This window comes from Oncorhynchus gorbuscha, linkage group LG07 (assembly GCF_021184085.1).
Source record: "Oncorhynchus gorbuscha isolate QuinsamMale2020 ecotype Even-year linkage group LG07, OgorEven_v1.0, whole genome shotgun sequence".
Taxonomy (NCBI): domain Eukaryota; kingdom Metazoa; phylum Chordata; class Actinopteri; order Salmoniformes; family Salmonidae; genus Oncorhynchus; species Oncorhynchus gorbuscha.
Window position 1 is genome coordinate 62,049,410 of NC_060179.1, and position 17,574 is coordinate 62,066,983.

Here is a 17,574-nt window from a genome sequence, read left to right on the forward strand (position 1 = left end):
GACAAGGTCACCTACTCACAATGCTTTCTATATCAACATATTTTACATTTGAGACACTGTCATAGACAGGAATGCATTTATTATAAAATACATTATATATATATGCATGCAAGCTGAAGTGTGATTTGATCAGATTTGGTCAGTGAGTTCAATGCCTCTCTTGAGTTCTGGAAGTTAATACACCACCTATCATGTAATAAAACAGTCATAAACTATTAATGTTTTCCATTTAAGAACTTTGACCCAAACATATCAACAATGATTGATGGACTGAATGGCCAGAAGTGATCATAGGTTTGAATGTAATGTATTTATGCAAACAGTTTTTGTTTTATAGTTCACTACAGTTCAATACAATATGATGTGTATGACAAGATGGGAACTGCAAAGGTTCTGCAAGCAATGGAGGGCAATACAATATGATGTGTATGACAAGATGGGAACTGCAAAGGTTCTGCAAGCTATGGAGGGCAATACAATATGATGTGTATGACAAGATGGGAACTGCAAAGGTTCTGCAAGCAATGGAGGGCAATACAATATGATGTGTATGACAAGATGGGAACTGCAAAGGTTCTGCAAGCTATGGAGGGCAATACAATATGATGTGTATGACAAGATGGGAACTGCAAAGGTTCTGCAAGCTATGGAGGGCAATACAATATGATGTGTATGACAAGATGGGAACTGCAAAGGTTCTGCAAGCTATGGAGGGCAATACAATATGATGTGTATGACAAGATGGGAACTGCAAAGGTTCTGCAAGCTATGGAGGGCAATACAATATGATGTGTATGACAAGATGGGAACTGCAAAGGTTCTGCAAGCTATGGAGGGCAATACAATATGATGTGTATGACAAGATGGGAACTGCAAAGGTTCTGCAAGCTATGGAGGGCAATACAATATGATGTGTATGACAAGATGGGAACTGCAAAGGTTCTGCAAGCAAGCTATGGAGGGCAATACAATATGATGTGTATGACAAGATGGGAACTGCAAAGGTTCTGCAAGCTATGGAGGGCAATACAATATGATGTGTATGACAAGATGGGAACTGCAAAGGTTCTGCAAGCTATGGAGGGCAATACAATATGATGTGTATGACAAGATGGGAACTGCAAAGGTTCTGCAAGCTATGGAGGGCAATACAATATGATGTGTATGACAAGATGGGAACTGCAAAGGTTCTGCAAGCTATGGAGGGCAATACAATATGATGTGTATGACAAGATGGGAACTGCAAAGGTTCTGCAAGCTATGGAGGGCAATACAATATGATGTGTATGACAAGATGGGAACTGCAAAGGTTCTGCAAGCTATGGAGGGCAATACAATATGATGTGTATGACAAGATGGGAACTGCAAAGGTTCTGCAAGCTATGGAGGGCAATACAATACTTGGGAAGACAATGACATTGTTTTTGAAATAAAAGCATGGCAAACACATTGTCAAAAAGGCTCCCATTGCTCCGAGGCGGCACATTCACTTCAGAACAAGACGAGTTTTCTGGTCTCCCAACAACAACCTGTGTACAAAAATCTGAACTAAATAATAGTAAACAATACATTAATTACAATGCGATGAAGAAATATTCTCCTAGTGACTTTATACAGTATGACTATAACATGCTGAAACTGTATGGAAATGCAGTGCCATTTTAGTGCCTATTTTAGGCAATAATCTATGGCCTAAGAGTAATACAATCTATAAATGGGTAATGAAAGCTGGGCGTGCTTTATCCTACCTGACCAAGCTGCCAGTGATAAGGGCCCCTGCCATCGGTCCCAACCAGTAGATCCAATGGTACTCCCAGTAGTTAGCTACCACTGCAGGGCCAAACGCTCGCGCTGGGTTCATACACCCTCCAGATGCTGACCCTCTGAAAGACCAATGGGACAAACACATCTGGTTACTATATTGATAGAACTATGCATTACATTAGATCAATTCATGTATTCATATAATTAATCATTATCAGGCAGGCAGTGATGTCAATGGCAATGCCCTCTTTGTTTCTGCTGTGACATTTCTTGTTGTTGTCGATAACAACAAATAGCAATAGTATCGAAACTGTTCTGCTGCGAACACTTGTCATTTCAAAACACCATTCATCACCAAACCATTTGATGTTGCAAATTTAGTGTGGGAATTGTCAGGACCCGGTTAAGAACCCGGGTCTCTGGAGTGAAAACAGTCACTTAACCAACTGAGCCACGAATAGTCGGCAGAACCCAGAAGATGAGGCAGACACAGCAGTACTTGAGACGGTGTATTTAATGAAGTAAAAGGTGAAGTTCTTCAGGAAAACATGTAACTCCACAACCTCAAAAGGAATCCTACAAGAACAAAGGTAATCCTCCAAGACAAAAAAGGTAAATCCACAAGGTGGAAGGTAAAGCACAAAAAGCCTCAAAAGATACTCAAAAAACAAACAAACAAACAAGAACAAAAAACAGAATTCCACAAGAGAGTCCACCGGGATCAACAAGAGTTCTCAGAGTACTATGGCTGGGTGCTAACATACAAACACAGAGCAAAGAACAGAGGAAAACAAAGGGTTTAAATACAATCAGGGGAAACGAGGCACAGGTGCAAATAATAATGTGGATCAAGGGAAAACAAAAGGTCAAAAGGCACAATGGGGGCATCTAGTGACCAAAAACAGGAACAACCCTGGCCAAATCCTGACAGGAAAGGAGGAAAAATGATTGTTGTCGATAAATAATGACAACGTCCTGGCATTGCCAACAGATGGAAAGCTACTGAGGATGGTAGCTGACTCGAGAGCCTCTCCCATCTGTCATATCTTTAATCTGAACCTAGAGGAAAGTCTTTGTCCTCAGGTCTGGAGTGAAGCCAAAGTCATTCAGCTACCCAATAGTGGTAAACCGGCCTTTACTGGTTCTAACAGCATACCTATCCGCTTGCTGTCAGCTCTTAGCAAACTGTTGGAAAAAAAGGTGTTTGACCAAATACAATACTACTTTGTTGTAAACAAATTAACAACAGATTTTCAGCATGCTTATAGAGAAAAGCACTCAACATGTACTGTACTGCACTGACACAAATGACTAATGATTGGTTGAAAGAAATTGAGAATAAGAAGATTGTGGAAGCTGTACTGTTAGATTCCTGTACAGCATTTGATATTATTGATCATAACCTGTTGTTGAGACAACTTGTGTGCTATGGCTTTTTCAAATCCGTCATATCGTGGATTCAGAGCTATCTATCTAATAGAACTCAAAGGGTTTTCTTTAATGGATGCTTCTCTAATGTCAAACATGTAAAGTGTGGTGTACTACTGGTCAGTGCTCTAGGCCCTCTACTCTTTTCTATTTTTACCAATGACCTGCCACTGACATTGAATAAAGCCTGTGTGTCCTTGTATGCTGATGATTCAACCATATATGCATCAGCAACCAAAGCTAATGAAGTCACTGAAACCCTTAACAAAGAGTTGCAGTCTGTTTTGGAATGTGTGGCCAGTAATAAACTGGTCCTCGACATCTCTAAAATCTCTAAGAGCATTGTATTTGTTACAAATCATTCCCTAAGTTCTTAACCTTAGCTGAATCTGGTAATGAATGGTGTGGCTGTTGAAAAAATTTAGGAGACTAAATTGCTTGCTGTTACCTTAGATCGTAAACTGTCATTGTCAAAACATATAGTGTAGATTCAATGGTTGTAAAGATGGGGAGAGGTCTGTCCGCAATAGGCTCTAGTTTTGTATTTTCTTGATTATTGTCCAGTCATTTGTGCTGCAAAGAAAGAGCTACTTAAGCTGCAGCTGGCCCAGAACCGTGCGGCACGTCTTGCTCTTCATTGTATTCAGAGGGCTGATATTAATACTTTGCATGTCAGTCTCTCTTGGCAAAGAGTTGAGGAAAGACTGACTGCTTCAATTCTTGATTTTATAAGAAACATTAATGTGTTGGAAATTCCAAATTGTTTGCATAGTCAACTTACACACAGCACTGACACACACACGTACCCCACCAGACATGCCAACAGGGGTCTTTTCATAGTCCCCAGGTCCAGAACAAATTCAAGGAAACTTACAGTATTATACAGAGCCATGATTGCATTAAACTCCCTTCCATCATATATAGCGCAAGTGGACAGCAAACCTGGTTTCAAAAACAAATAAAGCAACACCTCTCCTCCATGTGACCAACTTGCTGTGTGTATGTACTGATATGTATGTAGAACTGATAGATGCACACACACACTACATGTTAATGCTTTAAATGTATGCAAATTGTAAGGTCTTTTGTCTGTAATGTATTTTTCATTATATGTCGGACCCCATTAAGACTAACTGTCACCATTGGCGTCAGCTAACGGTGATCCTATTAAATCTAAATCTAAACCATCTATCATGACAATGTATTATATACTGTAGGCCTCAGGTGTTTCCAAACAATCTGTATCTATTGACATTCATGAGTCTCCATAGATCTTCCTCAGCCCTTACCCAGCCAGTATGTTAGCAGTCACAGTGAGCCCGATGCAGAGTGGTGCCAGTGGTGTACGGGTCCTGCCGTTCACAGCCCCCATACAGACCACTAGGGACAGGAAGAGGGTCATGACTATCTCTGCTACGGTGGCACTGCCGATCGCTCCGCTGGTTTTAACCACGTTGAACACTCCCCCTGCTGCACTGGCATAGCTGATGGTGGAGGATGCTGCCTGAGGAATATCACAACATCTGTACGATTAGATTGGGATTACATTGGGTTATATTTCCTTTTATTAAGCACAATCGGAAGGTCTTTTGATTCTTCATAGATCTGAATGCTTTTGAAAAAATTATTAGGCCTTTTTTAATATCCAAGCTGAACAACGATGTACATCATTCACGTGTTTTATTCCAAGAAAACAGCACATGGAGACTGTTTCTCAAAACATGTTTGTTTGCTATCGTTTGAATCAGAGTTGGATTATTTGCTACATTGTGTTTTGATAATTTGGTCCAGTTGGTTTCACATTGCCAAATGTCGAACAAACTAAAATATGTAGGCTATACAAAACTGTGTGTGATGCAAGTCATTTGTTTATTAGACAGAAATGCTCACGTTAAATCCATCTATGATCATATGGAGCAACACTTTTACATTTACATTTACATTTAAGTCATTTAGCAGACGCTCTTATCCAGAGCGACTTACAAAACTTTTGTGTCCCAATCTTCATATTGCATTCGCTTTTTAACATGAGCGATAGCTGCTCTATAATACCTGCCAAGTGCAGTGAATAGGGGAGACTGGGGCTGGTTCTCTTATCATTGGTTGGTACTAATGTAGCCTATTACTCCAATCGAGAGGGTGCTCTGTAACCTAGTCATTTTAGAATTAATGTGTGCGACTTATTTGCAAGAGGTCATCTGGTCAATTCATATTAGCATATGTAAATATTGAGGAGCGGGGATTCTGTGTTTTTACATGAGCTGAAAGTAAAACATACATGTCTTGATGTTTTAATTGTTTGAATTATAGGAGTAGGCTATCCTTGAACAATTCATTTATATTGTTGAAGAGAGGAAAGGAAGAGCTATAGCTGGGGGGGGGGTTTGCACGGATACTAACAAAATGTTTCAGAGGTACACTTCAAAAGTATGTGGACACCTGCTCACCGAACATCTCATTCCAAAATCATGGGCATTAATATGGAGTTGGTCCCCACTTTGCTGCTATAACAGCCTCCTGTCTTGTGGGAAGGCTTTCTACTAGATGTTAGAACATTGCTGCAGGGACTTGCTTCCATTCACCGACAAGAACATTAGTGAGGACGGGCAATGACGTTGGGGGCGATTAGGCCTGGCTCGCAGTCGGCATTCCAATTGGGGTTGAGGTCAGGGTTCTGTGCCAGTCAAGTTCTTCCACACCGATCTCGACAAACCATTTGTGTATGGACCTCAATTTGTGCACAAGGGCATTGTCATGATGAGACAGGAAAGGGCATTCCCCAAACTTTTGCCATAGAGTTGGAAACACACAATTGTTTAGAATGTCATTGTATGCTGTAGCATTAAGCTTTCCCTCCACTGGAACTAATGGGCCTAGCCTGAACCATGAAGCGTGATTCATTACTCCAGAGAACACATTTTTCACTGCTCCAGAGTCCACTACCAGTTCGCGGCTGATCTGTTGTTGCTCTTTGATGTTTCCACTTCACAATAACAACACTTACAGTTGACGGGGCAGCTCTAGCAGGGTAGAAATTTGGCTAACTGATTTTTAGAAATAACAGTGCCATGTTGAAAGTCACTGAGCTCTTCAGTGCGAGCCATTCTACTGCCAATGTTTGTCTATGGAGATTGCATGTCTGTGTACTTGATTTTATACACTTGTCAGCAACGGGTGTGGCTGAAATAGCCAAATCCACTCATTTGAAGGCAAGTCAACATACCTTTGTCATGTTTTGTCTTATATTGTCTTGTCATTATGCTTTCCCTTCTGTTCGTTTCCCCCTGCTGGTCTTATTAGGTTCGTTCCCTTTTTCTATCCCTCTCTCTCTCCCTCCCTCTCTCTCCTCTCTCTATCGTTCCGTTCCTGCTCCCAGCTGTTCCTCATTCTCCTACTCACTCATTTAGTCTTTCCACACCTGTTCCCTATCTTGTCCTCTGATTAGAGTCCCTATTTCTCCCCTTGTTTTCCGTTTCTGTCCTGTCGGATCCTTGTATATTGTTCGCCGTGCTGTGTCTTTGTCTCGCCCTGTCGTGTCTTGTTTCCCTCAGATGCTGCGTGTGAGCAGGTGTCTGAGTCTGCTACGGTCGGTGCCTTCCCGAGGCAACCTACAGTTTATGGTCGAGTCTCCAGTCTGTCCTCGTCACTACGAGTGGAATTAGTTTTTTATGTTTTGTTTTCTGCTCCGATTTGTCTAGGAGTATTGCCTATTTCCTTTACTGGAATAAAGACTCTGTTTTCGCCAAGTCGCTTTTGGGTCCTCATTCACCGGCATAACAGAAGGATCCGACCAAAGAATGGACCCAGCGACTACAGATGCTCGTAACACTGCCGGCGAGATCCAAGGAGCCATGCTCGGCAGACACGAGCAGGAATTGTCTGCTGCTCGTCATGCCGTGGAGAACCTGGCCGCTCAGGTTTCCGACCTCTCTGGACAGTTCCAGAGTCTTCGTCTCGTGCCACCTGTTACTTCCTGGTCTGCCGAGCCTCCGGAACCTAGGGTTAATAACCCACCTTGTTACTCCGGGCAGCCCACGGAGTGCCGCTCCTTTCTCACCCAGTGTGATATTGTGTTCTCTCTCCAACCCAACACATACTCTAGAGAGAGAGCTCGGGTTGCTTACGTCATATCGCTCCTTACTGGCCGGGCTCGAGAGTGGGGCACAGCTATCTGGGAGGCAAGGGCTGATTGTTCTAACAATTACCAGAACTTTAAAGAAGAGATGATTCGGGTTTTTGATCATTCAGTTTTTGGTAGGGAGGCTTCTAGGGCCCTGGCTTCCCTATGTCAAGGTGATCGATCCATAACGGATTACTCTATAGAGTTTCGCACTCTTGCTGCCTCTAGTGACTGGAACGAGCCGGCGCTGCTCGCTCGTTTTCTGGAGGGACTCCACGCAGAGGTTAAAGATGAGATTCTCTCCCGGGAGGTTCCTTCCAGTGTGGACTCTTTGATTGCTCTCGCCATCCGCATAGAACGACGGGTAGATCTTCGTCACCAAGCTCGTGGAAGAGAGCTCGCGTTAACGGTGTTTCCCCGCTCCGCATCGCAACCATCTCCCTCCTCTGGCTCAGAGACTGAGCCCATGCAGCTGGGAGGTATTCGCATCTCGACTAAGGAGAGGGAACGAAGGATCACCAACCGCCTGTGCCTCTATTGCGGACTTGCTGGACATTTTGTCAATTCATGTCCAGTAAAAGCCAGAGCTCATCAGTAAGCGGAGGGCTACTGGTGAGCGCTACTACTCAGGTCTCTCCATCAAGATCCTGTACTACTATGTCGGTCCATCTACGCTGGACCGGTTCGGGTGCTACATGCAGTGCCTTGATAGACTCTGGGGCTGAGGGTTGTTTTATGGACGAAGTATGGGCTCGGAAACATGACATTCCTTTCAGACAGTTAGAGAAGCCTACGCCCATGTTCGCCTTAGATGGTAGTCATCTCCCCAGTATCAGATATGAGACACTACCTTTAACCCTCACAGTATCTGGTAACCACAGTGAGACTATTTCCTTTTTGATTTTTCGTTCACCTTTTACACCTGTTGTTTTGGGTCATCCCTGGCTAGTATGTCATAATCCTTCTAATAATTGGTCTAGTAATTCTATCCTATCCTGGAACGTTTCTTGTCATGTGAAGTGTTTAATGTCTGCTATCCCTCCCGTTTCTTCTGTCCCCACTTCTCAGGAGGAACCTGGCGATTTGACAGGAGTGCCGGAGGAATATCATGATCTGCGCACGGTCTTCAGTCGGTCCAGAGCCAACTCCCTTCCTCCTCACCGGTCGTATGATTGTAGTATTGATCTCCTTCCGGGGACCACTCCTCCTCGGGGTAGACTATACTCTCTGTCGGCTCCCGAACGTAAGGCTCTCGAGGATTATTTGTCTGTGTCTCTTGACGCCGGTACCATAGTGCCTTCTTCCTCTCCTGCCGGGGCGGGGTTTTTTTTTGTTAAGAAGAAGGACGGTACTCTGCGCCCCTGCGTGGATTATCGAGGGCTGAATGACATAACGGTTAAGAATTGTTATCCGCTTCCCCTTATGTCATCAGCCTTCGAGATTCTGCAGGGAGCCAGGTTCTTTACTAAGTTGGACCTTCGTAACGCTTACCATCTCGTGCGCATCAGAGAGGGGGACGAGTGGAAAACGGCGTTTAACACTCCGTTAGGGCATTTTGAGTACCGGGTTCTGCCGTTTGGTCTCGCCAATGCGCCAGCTGTTTTTCAGGCATTAGTTAATGATGTTCTGAGAGACATGCTGAACATCTTTGTTTTTGTCTACCTTGACGATATCCTGATTTTTTCACCGTCACTCGAGATTCATGTTCAGCACGTTCGACGTGTACTCCAGCGCCTTTTAGAGAATTGTCTCTACGTGAAGGCTGAGAAGTGCTCTTTTCATGTCTCCTCCGTCACTTTTCTCGGTTCTGTTATTTCCGCTGAAGGCATTCAGATGGATCCCGCTAAAGTCCAAGCTGTCAGTGAGTGGCCCGTTCCAAGGTCACGTGTCGAGTTGCAGCGCTTTCTAGGTTTCGCTAATTTCTATCGGCGTTTCATTCGTAATTTCGGTCAAGTTGCTGCCCCTCTCACAGCTCTTACTTCTGTCAAGACGTGTTTTAAGTGGTCCGGTTCCGCCCAGGGAGCTTTTGATCTTCTCAAAGAACGTTTTACGTCCGCTCCTATCCTCGTTACTCCTGACGTCACTAAACAATTCATTGTCGAGGTTGACGCTTCAGAGGTAGGCGTGGGAGCCATTCTATCCCAGCGCTTCCAGTCTGATGATAAGGTTCATCCTTGCGCTTATTTTTCTCATCGCCTGTCGCCATCGGAACGCAACTATGATGTGGGTAACCGCGAACTGCTCGCCATCCGCTTAGCCCTAGGCGAATGGCGACAGTGGTTGGAGGGGGCGACCGTTCCTTTTGTCGTTTGGACAGACCATAAGAACCTTGAGTACATCCGTTCTGCCAAACGACTTAATGCACGTCAAGCTCGTTGGGCGTTGTTTTTCGCTCGTTTCGAGTTTGTGATTTCTTACCGTCCGGGTAGTAAGAACACCAAGCCTGATGCCTTATCCCGTCTCTTTAGTTCTTCTGTGGCTTCTACTGATCCCGAGGGGATTCTTCCTTATGGGCGTGTTGTCGGGTTGACAGTCTGGGGAATTGAAAGACAGGTTAAGCAAGCACTCACGCACACTGCGTCTCCGCGCGCTTGTCCTAGTAACCTTCTTTTCGTTCCTGTTTCTACTCGTCTGGCTGTTCTTCAGTGGGCTCACTCTGCCAAGTTAGCTGGTCATCCCGGCGTTCGAGGTACTCTTGCTTCTATTCGCCAGCGCTTTTGGTGGCCTACTCAGGAGCGTGACACGCGCCGTTTCGTGGCTGCTTGTTCGGACTGCGCGCAGACTAAGTCAGGTAACTCTCCTCCTGCCGGTCGTCTCAGACCGCTTCCCATTCCTTCTCGACCATGGTCTCACATCGCCTTAGACTTCATTACCGGTCTGCCTTTGTCTGCGGGGAAGACTGTGATTCTTACGGTTGTCGATAGGTTCTCTAAGGCGGCACATTTCATTCCCCTCGCTAAGCTTCCTTCCGCTAAGGAGACGGCACAAATCATCATCGAGAATGTGTTCAGAATTCATGGCCTCCCGTTAGACGCCGTTTCAGACAGAGGTCCGCAATTCACGTCACAGTTTTGGAGGGAGTTCTGTCGTTTGATTGGTGCGTCCGTCAGTCTCTCTTCCGGGTTTCATCCCCAGTCTAACGGTCAAGCAGAAAGGGCCAATCAGACGATTGGTCGCATACTACGCAGCCTTTCTTTTAGAAACCCTGCGTCTTGGGCAGAACAGCTCCCCTGGGCAGAATACGCTCACAACTCGCTTCCTTCGTCTCCTACCGGGTTATCTCCGTTTCAGAGTAGTCTGGGTTACCAGCCTCCTCTGTTCTCATCCCAGCTTGCCGAGTCCAGCGTTCCCTCCGCTCAAGCGTTTGTCCAACGTTGTGAGCGCACCTGGAGGAGGGTGAGGTCTGCACTTTGCCGTTACAGGGCACAGACTGTGAGAGCCGCCAATAAACGTAGGATTAAGAGTCCTAGGTATTGTTGCGGCCAGAGAGTGTGGCTTTCCACTCGTAACCTTCCCCTTACGACAGCTTCTCGTAAGTTGACTCCGCGGTTCATTGGTCCGTTCCGTGTCTCCCAGGTCGTCAATCCTGTCGCTGTGCGACTGCTTCTTCCGCGACATCTTCGTCGCGTCCATCCTGTCTTCCATGTCTCCTGTGTCAAGCCCTTTCTTCGCACCCCCGTTCGTCTTCCCTCCCCCCCCCGTCCTTGTCGAGAGCGCACCTATTTACAAGGTACGTAGGATCATAGACATGCGTTCTCGGGGACGGGGTCACCAATACTTAGTGGATTGGGAGGGTTACGGTCCTGAGGAGAGGAGTTGGGTTCCGTCTCGGGACGTGCTGGACCGTTCGCTGATTGATGATTTCCTCCGTTGCCGCCAGGATTCCTCCTCGAGTGCGCCAGGAGGCGCTCGGTGAGTGGGGGGGTACTGTCATGTTTTGTCTTATATTGTCTTGTCATTATGCTTTCCCTTCTGTTCGTTTCCCCCTGCTGGTCTTATTAGGTTCGTTCCCTTTTTCTATCCCTCTCTCTCTCCCTCCCTCTCTCTCCTCTCTCTATCGTTCCGTTCCTGCTCCCAGCTGTTCCTCATTCTCCTACTCACTCATTTAGTCTTTCCACACCTGTTCCCTATCTTGTCCTCTGATTAGAGTCCCTATTTCTCCCCTTGTTTTCCGTTTCTGTCCTGTCGGATCCTTGTATATTGTTCGCCGTGCTGTGTCTTTGTCTCGCCCTGTCGTGTCTTGTTTCCCTCAGATGCTGCGTGTGAGCAGGTGTCTGAGTCTGCTACGGTCGGTGCCTTCCCGAGGCAACCTACAGTTTATGGTCGAGTCTCCAGTCTGTCCTCGTCACTACGAGTGGAATTAGTTTTTTATGTTTTGTTTTCTGCTCCGATTTGTCTAGGAGTATTGCCTATTTCCTTTACTGGAATAAAGACTCTGTTTTCGCCAAGTCGCTTTTGGGTCCTCATTCACCGGCATAACAACCTTTGGCCATTTAGTGTATCAACCCACTGAGCACAGACGTCAATTCAACGTCTATTCCACGTTGGTTCAAAGTAATTTCAGTCAAATGATGTGGAAACAACTTTGAGTCAACCAGTGTGTGCCCAGTGGGAAGTTAGGATATTGCATGCATGCTTACAAGAAACGGCTGCGTGCGTGCGTCCGCCATCATGCATAAATAGATTTTGTCCCCCCACATCAAACGCAATCACGACATGCAGGTTAAAATATCAAAGCAAACTCTGAACCAATTACATTAATTTGGGGACAGGTCGAAAAACATTAAACATTTAAACACTTGCACTTGCTAGCAAATTTGTCCTATTTAGCTAGCTTTCTGTTTCTAGCTAATTTGTCCTGGGATATAAACATTGATTTATTATTTTACCTGAAATGCGCAAAGTCCTCTACTCCGACAATGAATCCACACATAAAATGGTCAACCAAATTGTTTCTAGTCATCTCTCCTCCTTCTAGGCTTTTTCTTCTCTTGACTTTATATTGCGGTTGGCAACTTTCATAAATTAAGTGCATTACCGCCACTGACCTCGTTCGTCTTTTAATCACCCACGTGGGTATAACCAATGAGGAGATGGCACGTGGGTACCTTCTTCTATAAACCAATGAGGAGATGGGAGAGGCAGGACTTGCAGCGCAATCTGCGTCACTAATAGAACTGACTTCTATTTTACCCCTTGGCAACGCAGATGCTCATTGGCGCGCGCGAGCAGTGTGGGTGCAATAATTTAATAATTTAGATTTCAAAATTGATTTTGCAACGCGAGTGGTGTAGTCAGCCTGTTACAGTCAAACAACCAATAGCTTACTGCACGCCTCTGGTTCTTTTCCTGTGTTTGGTCCGGACTGCATTCTCACTTGCAGCAAACTGCACCAAGGTACCAATGGAATCGGGACCGAGACTATACTTTTATGCGAACCACAGAGCGTTTCAACAAGGCACACATCATTTTAACGTGGATAATTGGGTAATATTTGGTTGAGTCGTTGATCAATGAGATTCCAACCTATATTCACTCACTCAAAAAGACAGCACACAAGTTAGTTGTCACTATGCTTTCAACCATCTAAAAGCTGTGTTACAGCCTGAATTAAAAATGTATTAAATAGATTTTTTCAAATGTATTGAAAATTAAATATAGAAATATCTCAGGAACATTTAATGTCTTCTTGGTAAGCAACTCCAGTGTAGATTTGGCCTTGTGTTTTAGGTTAATGCCCGGCTGAAAGGGGAATTTGTCTCCCTGTGCTTAGTTCTATTCCGTTTTATCCTAAAAAAAATCACCCTAGTCCTTGCCAATGACAAGCACACCCATAACATGATGCAGCCAACACCATGCTTGAAAATATGATTTGGACTCAGAGATGAGTTGGACTCAGTGATGTGTTGTGCTGAATTTGCCCCAAATATAACGCTTTGTATTCAGGACATATTTCTTTGACACATTTTGACAAATTATTTTTATTTTTGCAAAAATTATGCATGTTTTGGAGTATTTTTATTCTGTATATGTAATGGCTCTCTTCTATCTCCTCCTCTGACGAAGAGGTAGAACAAGGATCGGACCAAAATGCAGCGTGATGATGATTCATGACATTTTAATGAAGGAAAAACTATACATACAGAAACTACAAAAATAACGAAAACCGAAACAGCCCTATCTTGTGCAAACACAAAGACAGGAACAATCACCCACGAAACACTCACAGAATATGGCTGCCTAAATATGGCTCCCAATCAGAGACAACAATAATCACCTGACTCTGATTGAGAACCGCCTCAGGCAGCCATAGACTACGTAGACACCCCAAAAAACCTCAAGACAAAAAACACACCACAATAACCCATGTCACACCCTGGCCTGACCAAATAAATAAAGAAAACACAAAATACTAAGAACAAGGCGTGACAGTAGAGCCTTTCTTATTTTCACTCTGTCATTTAGGTTAGTATTCTGGAGTAATTACAATGTTGTTGATCCATCCTCAATTCGTTTTCTTCTATAACAGCCATTATTAAACTATGTAACTGTATAAAATCACCATTGGTCTCATGGTGAAATCCCTGAGCGGTTTCTTTCCTCTCCGGCAACTGAGTTAGGAAGGACGCCTGCATTTTGTAGTGACTGTGTGTATTGATACACCATCTAAAGTGTAATGAATAACTTCATCATGCTCAAAAGTGCATTCAATGTAATTTATTTTGTAATTTTACCCATCTACCAAAAGGTGCCCTTCTTTGAGTCTGTATTTGAAATTCACTGCTCGACTGAGGGACACTACAGATAATTGTATGTGTGGGGTACAGAGACGAGGTAGTCATTAAAAAAAGTCAAAAAGTGTGAATACTTTCTGAAGGCACTGTACTGTATTACAAAAGTAATATTGAATTGTGTTTGGTTGACAACACAACCAAACATCAACATTATAAGGAGATGTATCTACTGCATGGATAGTTCCATCTGAGCCACTGGCTTAATCCCATTCTTTACCTTTTATTTTTGGTTGAGTTAGAGAATACAACATACAACTTGCTTACAAGTTAATTGGCTATTTATTGTATTTCGAAAGTGATATTGAATTATGTTTGGTTGTCAACACAACCAAATATCGACATTTTAAAGGAGATGTATCTTCTGCTTGGATAGTCTGTGCCACTGACTCAGTCTGGCTTTAATTCCAGTTTGTCTACAAATTAATAACTGATATGACGGATTCATGTCTCCATCGCAACCAAAAATCCAGAGAACAGAACAAAATCAAATCGAAATTTCATTGCACTTTAAAGTTTGATTTATTCCTATTCTTTCATTTAGATTTTTGGTTTTGATGGAGACGTGAATCCTGAAAACAACAGTTTATCATGATTACTTTTTTCAAAACCAATGTATTTTCCACGTAGATTCCGTGTAACAATACATTGACAAATTGCGTTGAAACAACATTGATTCAACCAGTTTGAGCCCGGTGGGTTATTTGGTGCACACCCCAGTACGGTTAGTGTTCCCACCTGTCCAATCTAACCAAATGTAAGGGTTAATCGCTCCAGAGTTCGAAAAAAAAACTTGGTGTGAAAGCCCCCTTACCTTTGCCAAGCCAGCCCCAATCATTCCCCCCACCATCTGGGAGAGCATATATGGCCCCAGTAGGATTACGTCCAGTCCTCCACTAATGCACACACTCACAGACACAGCTGGGTTGAAGTGGCCACCGCTGGATTCCGAAAGAATTAGGAGGTGTACAATCACATTGAAAAAATGTAAAACATTGATAAAAGAGATTCATACACGTGTTACAGCTATAAATCTCAAGTCAAGGGAACAAAATTCTATTTTAACCCAAAGTTGAAATCATTCATAAAACCATCCTAATACTTTCTGACCTTAGAGGAGGGAGATGTTAACAGGTGTCAGCATGTCCTCACCTGATCTCTCCCAGCACAGCGATAACAATCACCAGCGCCAGCCCATGAGCCAGAGCAGGCTGGAGGCTCCCCGGAACGCCAGCATTTTCAATAACAGACCCGCATCCCACGAAGATGAAAAGGGCGCATCCCACCACCTCAGCCAAGCACGGTTGGATATATCTCTCAAAGGTGGTAACTATCTTTTTGGAGTTGAAAACCTCTGAACCTGGCCCTGACTCCACAGTGTCAGTCCCAGCCACGTTGAAGAGCTCTGTCTTTGACTCTTTCACGGACATGTTGCTCAGCTGACTCCTGCTGCTCTCTGTGTGTCACATACACCTGCTCTGTTAAGTGGTCAGCCAGAGCATGATACATGCCGTGATAAAAGTGCAGACAGGAGAGGCAGGACCGTCATATTGGGGTGGTCTCAGGATATGTGTGGGAGTATTCATATCGCCAACACCCCTTAATATGGTGACATGTTTTACATTTACATTACATTTAAGTCATTTAGCAGACGCTCTTATCCAGAGCGACTTACAAATTGGTGCATTCACCTTATGACATCCAGTGGAACAGCCACTTTACAATAGTGCATCTAAATATTTTAAGGGGGGGGGGGTGAGAAGGATTACTTTATCCTATCCTAAGTATTCCTTAAAGAGGTGGGGTTTCAAGTGTCTCCGGAAGGTGGTGATTGACTCCGCTGTCCTGGCGTCGTGAGGGAGTTTGTTCCACCATTGGGGAGCCAGAGCAGCGAACAGTTTTGACTGGGCTGAGCGGGAACTGTACTTCCTCAGTGGTAGGGAGACGAGCAGGCCAGAGGTGGATGAACGCAGTGCCCTTATTTGGGTGTAGGGCCTGATCAGAGCCTGGAGGTACTGAGGTGCCGTTCCCCTCCCCTGTTTTGGCACACATCCCCATTTCTGGATATAGTAATAGCCGTAGTGTTAGTGGTTATTGTAGTGGATGAAGCATTGATGATTGAAAGACGAGGATTAGCTTATCAGGGTAACACAGCAGTAATAAATCGTGTTCATAATTAGCCTAGTAAGTAGGCATAGCTGCTAAAGAACAATATCAAGTGCGTTGAATTGTCCTACTTGCCTACTTAAAGGGGCAATCTGTTGTTGCTACATCTATTTTGGACGTATAAATTAATAATATTGTCACGCCCTGACGCCCTGAGAGAGCTTTTTATGTCTCTATTTTGGTTTGGTCAGGGTGTGATTTGGGGTGGGCATTCTATGTTCTTTTTTCTATGTTTTGTATTTCTTTGTTTTGTTTTGGTTCTCAATCAGGGACAGCTGACTATCGTTGTCTCTGATTGGGAACCATACTTAGATAGCTTTTTCCCACCTATGTTTTGTGGGTAGTTGTTTTCTGTATAGTGTTCTGCACCTGACAGGACTGTTTCGGTTTCGTTTTGCACTTTGTTATTTTGTTTCAGTGTTCAGTTTAATAAAAGTCATGAACACTTACCACGCTGCACTTTGGTCCGATTCTTCCTCATCAGACGACGACGACCGTTACAAATATGTACCCATCGATTTTTGAAGAATATAACTTACAAATGCCTCATGAGCTTAGTTCAACTGAAGTCCCCCTTAAGAACCCAACATACAAGCCTGTTTTACTCCAAAGTTTGTTTTAAAAAAGTACATCTTAACAAACAGCCTCAAAACATGGTTAAAACTAAAATGTTGATATGATGGATGGTCAGTCCTTGCATCCATAGCTCTGTCTATGAGTGGTTCTTCAGGCCAATCCCTTAGCTTTTTACCAAAGCAGAGGCAGGGAATATTCTTTGTCATTCTTTCAATTAAGGACTCTAGTTTAATAACTTTAATTAGGCCTAATAGAGGTTAATAAGCAAAGGTTATGTTGTAAGTATTCCTGGCCATTTAACATTTAACAACCTACACTCGATCCCTCCGATGTCAACAACTACAGACCAGTATCCCTTCTTTCTTTTCTCTCCAAAACTCTTGAACGTGCCGTCCTTGGCCAGCTCTCCCGCTATCTCTCTCTGAATGACCTTCTTGATCCAAATCAGTCAGGTTTCAAGACCAGTCATTCAACTGAGACTGCTCTTCTCTGTATCACGGAGGCGCTCCGCACTGCTAAAGCTAACTCTCTCTCCTCTGCTCTCATCCTTCTAGACCTATCGGCTGCCTTCGATACTGTGAACCATCAGATCCTCCTCTCCAACCTCTCCGAGTTGGGCATCTCCGGCGCGGCCCACGCTTGGATTGCGTCCTACCTGACAGGTCGCTCCTACCAGGTGGTGTGGCGAGAATCTGTCTCCTCACCACGCGCTCTCACCACTGGTGTCCC

General features: G+C 44.2%; 1 protein-coding gene across 1 annotated transcript; it reads right to left on the reverse strand.

The window, feature by feature from the left end:
* Positions 1-954: 954 nt before the first annotated feature.
* aqp8a.1 (aquaporin 8a, tandem duplicate 1) lies at positions 955-15,533 on the reverse strand. Its single transcript, XM_046355260.1, has 5 exons — positions 15,256-15,533; positions 14,918-15,044; positions 4,482-4,696; positions 1,749-1,883; positions 955-1,529 (listed from the first exon to the last, which is right to left on the reverse strand). Exons 1-5 carry the CDS (start codon positions 15,531-15,533, stop codon positions 1,487-1,489), a joined length of 798 nt encoding a protein of 265 aa, XP_046211216.1. The 3' UTR covers positions 955-1,486.
* Positions 15,534-17,574: the final 2,041 nt, after the last annotated feature.